Source organism: Chlorocebus sabaeus, chromosome 27 (assembly GCF_047675955.1).
Source record: "Chlorocebus sabaeus isolate Y175 chromosome 27, mChlSab1.0.hap1, whole genome shotgun sequence".
In the NCBI taxonomy this organism is placed as follows: domain Eukaryota; kingdom Metazoa; phylum Chordata; class Mammalia; order Primates; family Cercopithecidae; genus Chlorocebus; species Chlorocebus sabaeus.
Genome location: NC_132930.1, coordinates 15,589,996 through 15,599,230, shown reverse-complemented (window position 1 = coordinate 15,599,230; position 9,235 = coordinate 15,589,996). Strand labels below are relative to the sequence as shown.

Below are 9,235 nucleotides of genomic sequence, written 5' to 3'. Positions count from 1 at the left end.
CAGGAGGACAAAGAGGAAAGCATATCAAGAACACATCAAATGTTTCTTACAGGTTAAACCAGATAAAGGCTGATGGTAAATGAACATTGAATTAGTAAAGTGCAAAGTGGAAGTTATCAGTAAGAAGTTTCTGTAAATGAGAAGGTATGAACACCTTTTAAGAGTGAGTTGCTATGAGAAAGGAAAAAAAATATTTATAAACAATTACTTAGAGAGTGATCTAAAATGATCTAGGAAAATATTACTGAGAATGAACTCATAAGGCTCAGTAGGCGATATCTATTAGAGAGGCATAACTGTAGAAGAATTTCTTGAATAAGAAAAAGGCAATGAAATTGAGGATACGTGTGTGTATGTGTGTGTGTGTGTGTGTGTGCGCGCGCGTGCATGCGCGCGCAGGAGGGTAGAGGGTTAGCCTGAGTTAGAAACAGAGTAAAAGGTGAGCAAACAGTGTAAGTATGCGTATGATGGTTGGAAGATTTGTTTGGTGATAAAAGTCTATGAATGTTCGCTTTATTTTATTTATTTTTTTGACTAGTCTCTTAGCATAAGAAGGAGTTAAACCCTGAGCTGAAAGTGTGGAAAGAGAAAGTGGTGTTTACATTTTGAGGAAAGACGATAAAGAGTGAGATACTCCTTTAGTTATTAGGAGTGTGAATTGAGCAAGGCCAAGCAGTAAAATTGAAGGACAGTTTTCCTCAGTGCTCTCTGTAGGACAGAACACTTTCTTCTAAGGAACGTTTGCAGGGGCCTTTGAAAACAGTATGCTGAGAATAGATAGGGCTCAAGGACAGTATCTCCAACTGAACTTTTAATGAACTCCCGTAGGCGCCAAGAAGGCGGGTAGATAAGAAAGAATATAGAAACAAGGTACTGAGTAGAAGGTTACATGTGGGAAAAGAAAGTTTGTTTTGCATTGCATTCTTTCTGCTGACCTGAGGTTTATGGAGTATAAATAAAGTGAGGCGGAGGCTCTGAGTGCGGCCGCCATGTTCTCTGTGTGTCTTTGTCTTTGTGTGTGTTCTTTCATTCTCCACCACCCCCGGTGCGGCCCCCAACAAGTGGCGCAGCGAGCAGGGTCAGCACGGGTGAGTAGGGGAGAACAAGAAGGGGAACCCCCTAGGAGCAGGTAAGGCTCAGATATTGTTAAGGGGAACCTTCTTAAGCTTTCATTATGGGAATTCCATCTCTCTGGCCTCAGAATATTTATGGCTGTTTCAAGGACTGTTGCTGTCTATGGGAGTAGAAGTGAAAGAAAAAGACTTTGAAGCGATTGTTTGCCCATGTTGAATAACATTGTTACTGGTTTCAGTATCAGACTAAAGTGCAGCTGAATCGGAAAAAATGGTTACAGGTAGTAAAAGCTTTGCTTAGAGCTCTCCAGTTAGGGGATATTATGCCTCTAAAATTGTGGACCTTGTGTCACTCTATCACTCAGACATTAGAGTTACTTGAGACTGATTCGGAGTGTGGTAATGTAGCCACAGGAGGAAAGGTATCTGAGGATTTGGAAAAATAAAATAAAATAAAATAAATCTGAAATGGAGCCCATTTGTGCCAGGGTAGCAAAAGGGGGAGAAGAGAAAAAGCCAGCTCTTCCTTCTTCTAAGGGAAATTCTGACATGCAGTGTATTATGGAAATGCTTCAACAAATATTACAGATACATTCTTCTAATTCACCTTTGTGAGCTTTCCCTGTTTCTTTTCCTTCTGCCCTGTTAAAAGAGAATTTTCCAGTGCCTCCAACCCCCGGGCTTCCTTATCTTTACCTTTGTTTGGCAAAGTTTTCTCAGTGCCCCCAACAGGCTGAGACGGCTGAGGGGGCTGAGGCGCTGAGGGGCGGGCAGCCTGGCGGGTCCCTGCCGCAGGGTCGACTGCACGTCACGTGGCCGAATCCCCCGGGCTGCTTTCTCTCCAGCTGCTCAGCCACTTGTTTTCTTACCGTGAACCTCGGGCTCCTGCTCGGCGTCCTTTCTTGCTCTGTCTCTGTTTTTGCTGCATTCTATCGGCAAGTCTTTAATTTAGGATATTTCACTGATATAACTGAGGATGAACTGTGTTTTGCAGCATTTTATTTTATTACGCGCTTTCTCCTAGATTTTGGTATCCTTTTTATGCTGACTTGATTAAACATTTTGGAAACTTTCCTGGAACTGATAAAATAGCTTTGATATGATCTTTTTCTTGAGGTCATAAAATAATTTACTTTGAAATGTCTCAGCCTAACAACTTTTGGGCTTTTGTTGTTTTGTGCAGAGGTGGGAAGGCTCCTTTGCATTTTTGGTATAACTTCTGTGTTAATGATTTTGTTGTTTGCTTCGCACAAAATCACTTAGTGATCCGTGTTTTCCAGCTTAGAGTTAACATGTATCATTTTGTGAATTAAAAAAAAAAGTCTCGTAAAAAAAAAAAAAAAAAAAAAAATTTAAAGAGCTGGATCTGTTTCCAATTATTTGTGCTTCTTTTGCTCCTAATGCTTAGTTTTCAAATGGTGGCAATAATGTCCAATTTAATGCCTTACAAATTAAATTTTTAAAAAGAAATGAAAGCTACCATTTCTAACTATGAACCCTTATCCTTGGTCTTCTTGATATTTTTTCATCAGAAAATTTGATAATTTCTATAGACTGGAAGACTTTGGGGAAGGCTTTTCTTGATCGTTCTCAGTGGTTACAATTGCACAGCTGGTAAATGAACAAGGCGCATGTACAGGCTAGAAAAAATGTTATGTGTGATCCCCCAGGAGCCACTGAGGAACAACTCACAGGCACGGGCCAATATGCTACTCTTAGTGCTCAGGCTGGTCTAGAAGATGTTGCCCTTACTTAAATCAAGACTTTGTTTTTAAGGGCCTAAAATAAGGTAGAGATAACAGGAAAATCTTCCCTTTCCTCTGTGAAGATTTTACAGGGCACAAATGAACAATATTCAGATTTCGTAGCCCGTCTTCAGGATGCTGTCTTGAAAATTGTGGGTGCTGGCCTTGCTTCAAAAATTTTGTTACAAATGTTGTCTTTTAAAAATGCTTATGCTGACTGTCAAAAATTGTTAAAATCATTAAAAGCCAATGGGGCCAATTTAGATAAATATATTAAAACTTGTGTTAGTGTTGGAGGGGCTATTTATAATGCTCAATTATTTGCTGGAGCTTTGTTTAAAGCCTTAAAAGGAAATAACAAGGTGTTTGCTTTCAGTGTGGTAAACCTAGACATTTCAAAAAAGAATGTCATAAAAATTGAACACTTTTATCCCTCAAGGCAGAAAGCTGCCTTCAGAGGTGTACAAATGTTGTGGTAAAGGTCGACATTGGACAAATAAATGTCATTTCAAAACTGATAAAAGTGGAAATTTACTGTCTCCTCTCCTGGGAAATGGGAGCCGGGGCCCACAGGCTTGGGGCCCCAACAATTTATGTCACCAGGTCTGAAAGTGTAGTTGGTTTATCAGTCTTTACAAATGAGAAATATAAGAAAGGAAAAGAATGCACAAACTAACTAGGTTTCTTGTAATAAATCACTAAACTAGTCCAAGGACCAAAAAATACAAGATCAGCATGACTCTGAAGGATGTGAGATTATGGTTCTGCACTTGTTACATTAAAGAGCTAAAATTAATAGACGTAATATTAACAATAATAACAGTAATAATAGCCATAGTATACTGTGTACTTACTATGTGTCTACTACTGTGAAAAAATCTTCACTTGCATTTAGTTCTTCCAACATCCCTTTAAGACTGACAAATTTTATAATTATTACCATTTTGTAGACAGGAAAACAGAGTTAAGACAGTTTTATAAATGTATTCAAAGTCATATAGCTATTATATTTTGAAAATATGACTTTTTGTTCCCAGAGCTTACATGCTTAACCCTTTCCTCTAGACTGCTCTATAAAGTACAAAAATGGTAGTCACCCTCCTTGGAATAATCAGAGGAAAGAAAAATCAATAACTAAGTAAAAGTTGTATCTCAGCACCAGATCCAATCCCAATTTCAAGTACCCATTTAGCCTTGGATAGCATCATTGTGTTTTGAAAACCAAAATCCGTTGAGTATTTTGTGGTCCACCATCTTTTACAAAGCAGATACTCTATTGAATAGTAAACTACGAACTGAATTTCTGTACCTGTAATCACCTTATTTGTTTACAAATATTGGTTATTGACTAAATCTGCATACAATACCCAGTGAGCAATGGCCTACAACATCAAGGAATAAATTCAAGTCCTCCTTAAGGATCCCACACCTTACCCCAGTTTCTCAGCTTTATGTGGCAACTAAGCAGAGCGCCGCTGCTGACTTAGTTATTACTCAGCCTTATACTTTGTCTCCTAATAGAGGAGTATATAAATTAGCTATTAGAGAGTGTGGCCCTTTGCCAAAAGGACATAATGTTACTAATAAAAGTCTTAATATGGTTTAAGTCTCACAATTTATTTGCCTAGAGGCAGGGGAATGTATTCTCAATAGGGAGGGTTTGGTAGCACAGAAAAAACTTTTTTGGGAAACTTTAGTTTCTAATCAAAAGCCCTTATGTTCTTTGCACATTAATGAAATAGTTTTTAAAGGGTTAATTGATACGGTGGTAAATATGTCTATTATTTGTTTAAATTAGAGGCCTATACAATAGGAAAAAAGACAAGTTGCAGTTATACTCACTGGCTTGGGTGCTGCTTCTGTGGTTTATCAAGACGTAGAACCTTTAACCTGTGTCGGTCCTAAAGGTTAACAAGGTCAAGTGTTTTTTTTATTTTTATATTGTTCCTATCAATATTAATTTTTGGGAACAAGATCTTTCACAACAATTTGCTGCTTTTTAAAACATTCCTCATATTTCCTCAGCTGCCAAAAATACGATGTTCAAAATGGGCTACAATCCTTTAAACTCATAGCCACCACTCCTATTTATGTGAAACAGTGACCATTATTTAAAGAAATACTTAGGACTCTAAAAGAGTAAGTCAAAAAACAAATGGCCGAGAGGAATATAAAGCCACGTATTTCTGCATGGAATTCCCGTCTTTGTCTTGTCTTAAAACTATAAATGTTTACATTAAACCTAGGGAAAGTTTACAGCCTGGTCTTCCTAATCCTGCCCTTATCCCACAAAGTTAAAAATTAATGGTCATAGATCTCAAAAATTGTTTTTTCTTTATTCAGTTACAACATCTTTTTTCTATTCTAGAAGGAGACAGTCACTTGGACAGCTCACGTCATTTAACTCCTTTGGCTTTACAGGAACTCCAGCTTGTGGAAGAGCAACTTCAAAAGGCTCATTTACATTATATCCTTCCCGATGTTCCCCTTTCCCTTTGTTTATTTCATACTTTACATTCTCCTACAGGAATGATTCTTCAGACCAATCAGCTGCTAAAATGGATCTTTTTGTCCAATAAAACATCTAAACACTTGGCTACTTATATCGATCGTTTAGCTGAACTGATCATCAAAGGACGGCATCACTGTCGACAACTTTGGGGAGGAGATCCTTCCTTAATTATCTCTCAATTCACTCATAGTCAGATCATTTATCTTCTTGCAACTTCTGATTCTTGGCAAGAAGCTTCATCAATCTTGAGTTACAGTTTATCCTTATCCCTCGGTGCAATAGGGAGAATTGTTTACTATTCTCGTGGTCTTACTTGATTTCCCTACTACTGGTTGAAATATTGTTAGTGATTCTCAATATGCCGTTTATGTTACTTCTTATATTTCTCAGGCCACTTTACCTCTTTGTGCTACTTCTTCTCTTCAAAAACTCTTTTCCTTGTTATTTTCTACTTTGAGCCAACGTCGAGCTCCTTTATTCATCACTCATCTTCGTTCTCATTCTCAACTGCCTGAACCATTAGTTCATGGAAATACTCAGATTGATTCACTTCTAATTGGCCACTTGCAGGCTGCAGAACAAGAACATGCTCTACATCACACTAATAGTTCTGGCCTTCAACGACGGTTTCATTTAACTCATAAATAAGCTTGTTCTCTTATTCGAGCTTGTCCTTTCTGTGCTCCTTTGAGCATTCCATCCTTCCATCCTGGAGTTAACCTGAGAGGTACTCAAGTTAATCAAATTTGACAAATGGATGTTATACATATTCCTTCTTTTGGACGATTAAAGTATGTTCATCATACCATTAATACTTTTTCTCATTTTCAATGGGCCACTCCACTGCCATCTGAGAAAGCTGATTCTGTTATTACACATCTCTTAGCTTGTTTTGCCATTATGGGCATTCCTTTTATACTTAAAACTGATAATGCCCCTGCCTATGTCTCTCATAAATTACAAGTTTTCTTACAGCAATACAATATTCGACATATCACCGGGATCCCGGGCAACAGTCAAGGTCAAGCCATCATTGAGCGCACAAATTTAACTTTAAAAACTCAACTATTAAAACAAAAAGGGGGAAATGAGCCCCCCCAAAAAAAACCACATTTTTTTGAAGGTTAACCTTTCTACCTTAATTTTTTTGATTTTGAAGGTTCTTTTTACTTTAATTATTTTTTGAATCAATGGAGACAATTGCAAGACTCTGCTATCGTAACTCATCTTTCCTCACCTCTCTCAGTGATAGTCCCCGCTGACAATTTAAAGATTTGGTATCCTAATGAAGAAGGTAAGTATGTTCAAGGGCAAGTTCTAAAACAGGAATGGGGCTATGCTCTTGTCCTTACAGGGAGCGGACCTGAGTGGTTTCCTACAAGATGATTGAAACCCTGTTGAAAAGAAAACTGGATTCAGCATGCATTTCTTCCTTTGTTGGATGTGCCTCAGCGGGGGACTTATTTCCCTTAGTGAGGCTTTGTATGAATATTGCACTTATATTCCCTTTCCACCCTTGTATCAGGGAGTCGCCTGGGGAGAGGCGGAAATTAAGGTTTTCACCAATGACACTACTTGAATGCCGTCCCCCTATATAGACAAGGACAATATAGAACGGGAAACGGAAATTATAAACAACACATACCAATTTGGAGTGGAAGAACTTCCAATATGCATGGGAAATAGTTCTCATTGTCTCCGAAAATCGTATGAAGCCTGGGTTGTTCGCTATAATCATAGTTATGTGGCTGCTAATACTGTTATTATAATCATACTGTATATAGTAATGAAACTATTCCTAGTTCTTTACCTTTTTGTCCTATTCCAGAGGTTTCTCCTAATATTGAGGTGCTGGAGTGGCAACTATGTCGGGGAAATAAAACCCGGATTTTATTAGAATACAATGGGATGCAAATAACTGATTGAAGTGTGCACGGTGATTTTCAAATAAAATTTAGTCACATACCTTTGAAATGGCACCGGGTAAATAAAAGTATTGCTGCTTACAATAATGAAACCTTGGTATGGTGTGAAGAAGGCCTAAGTACAGAGTCATCTTTGGAAGTTGTTAGCTGCAGGCGATGCCATTAGCACTTTTGTGGGAAATATGTCTCTTAATCTTTCTAACCCAACTAATTCCTTACATATTCAGTTATATCGGAATACCTCTCGACATATTATTGCTTGTGTCCGTAAGCCCTACCTATTATTAGCAGGGAATTTGATATGGGATAATAATACGGGAATTGTTAATTGTACAAATACGTGTACATTTTTGTCTTGCCTCAATCATTCTTGGTGGCACAACTTTGCTGGGGATATTTATATCCTCAGGGCTCGTAAGGAAATTTGGCTACCTGTTAATCTTACGCGACCGTGGGGGGCATCACCTCTTGAAACTTATATTTGGACTTCTCTTCAGCGAATCCTCCATGCCCTTGGACTTATAATTGCCTCGGTGATGAGTCTTGTTGCCATTGCCTCCACTGCGGCTGTAGCAGGGCTCGCTCTTCATCAAAGCATACAAAATGCTGAATTTGTGCAGCAATGGCATGAACAATCTCACCGGTTATGGCTTCAACAACGAAACATTGATTCTCAACTTGCTGAAAGATTGGACAACATGGAGCAAGCGTTGACAGGGCTTGGAGATCAGCTCACTGTACTCAGTACTCGGGTAACATTACAATGTGATTGGAATTCCACTCAATTTTGTGTAATGCCTGTGCCTTTTAACATCTCTCAAAATTGGACTGTAATCCGAAAATTATTAATTGGCCATAAAAATATTAGTTTGGACATTCAAGAGCTCACTCAGAACATTTCCGAAGCATTTCGACAACAATTACATGTGCTGTCTGGAACTGTAACCTTGCAGGAGCTGGGGCAGCGCCTTGCTGCCTTTAACCCATGGACTCAGATAAAAACATGGATTTCTACAATCTCTGGAAGTATATTGCTTTGGGCACTTGGTTTGTGTCTACTTCTTTTGGTGATTCGATGCTCCCTCCGTCGCCACCAAAAACAAAAGAAAACACAGGAACAAATATGGGCTACCTTTTTAGGATTGAGGCAAAACAAAATTAAAAGGGGGGAAATGCAGGGGCCTTTGAAAACAGTATGCTGAGAATAGATAGGGCTCAAGGACAGTATCTCCAACTGAACTTTTAATGAACTCCCGTAGGCGCCAAGAAGGCGGGTAGATAAGAAAGAATATAGAAACAAGGTACTGAGTAGAAGGTTACATGTGGGAAAAGAAAGTTTGTTTTGCATTGCATTCTTTCTGCTGACCTGAGGTTTATGGAGTATAAATAAAGTGAGGCGGAGGCTCTGAGTGCGGCCGCCATGTTCTCTGTGTGTCTTTGTCTTTGTGTGTGTTCTTTCATTCTCCACCACCCCCGGTGCGGCCCCCAACAAACGTTCATTCTATCATGAACATACTTAGCACTTTTATAAAGGTTATTTACTACCCTGTCTCTTCTTCTTGACTATAAACTCTTCAAAAAGTCACTATTCGATATATTCCTAATATGCACTTTTTTTCATATAAACTACAGTAAAGAACATTAAATAAGTAAAAAAAAGAGATCTGTAGTTAAGTGGCAGGAACAGGGGCAAGCAAAGACCAGGCCAGAACCATGAATTTTAGCATTGTGAAAATCATAAATACACTGGGAGATAACATCAAGTATCAGAGAACCCATGCATGGATATTAGGCAGCACAGAGCCAGAGATCCTAGCACAATCACAATAACCAAAAATGAAAACTCATAAGAATGTGCATAGAGTACAGCAGGTTTAAAGGGTTCTAAATCTGGCTTAAGCTATAAGCAACATAAAAGAAACATTATATCGAGTTCACTGTCTTTTAAAGGATTTTCATCTCATTTTTGTTTAATGTGAG

General features: G+C 38.5%; 1 protein-coding gene across 2 annotated transcripts; it reads left to right on the top strand.

Annotated features, from left to right (window-relative positions):
• The first annotated feature begins 771 nt into the window (after positions 1-771).
• LOC140710557 (endogenous retrovirus group K member 7 Env polyprotein-like) lies at positions 772-8,728 on the top strand. Of its 2 annotated transcripts, none has more exons than XM_073012476.1 (2): positions 772-1,088; positions 6,685-8,728. In XM_073012476.1, exon 2 carries the CDS (start codon positions 7,438-7,440, stop codon positions 8,455-8,457), a length of 1,020 nt encoding a protein of 339 aa, XP_072868577.1. In that variant the 5' UTR covers positions 772-1,088; positions 6,685-7,437; the 3' UTR covers positions 8,458-8,728. The 2 variants fall into 2 exon arrangements, with proteins under 2 accessions (XP_072868577.1, XP_072868576.1); XM_073012475.1 differs by having other exon boundaries at positions 772-1,129.
• Positions 8,729-9,235: the final 507 nt, after the last annotated feature.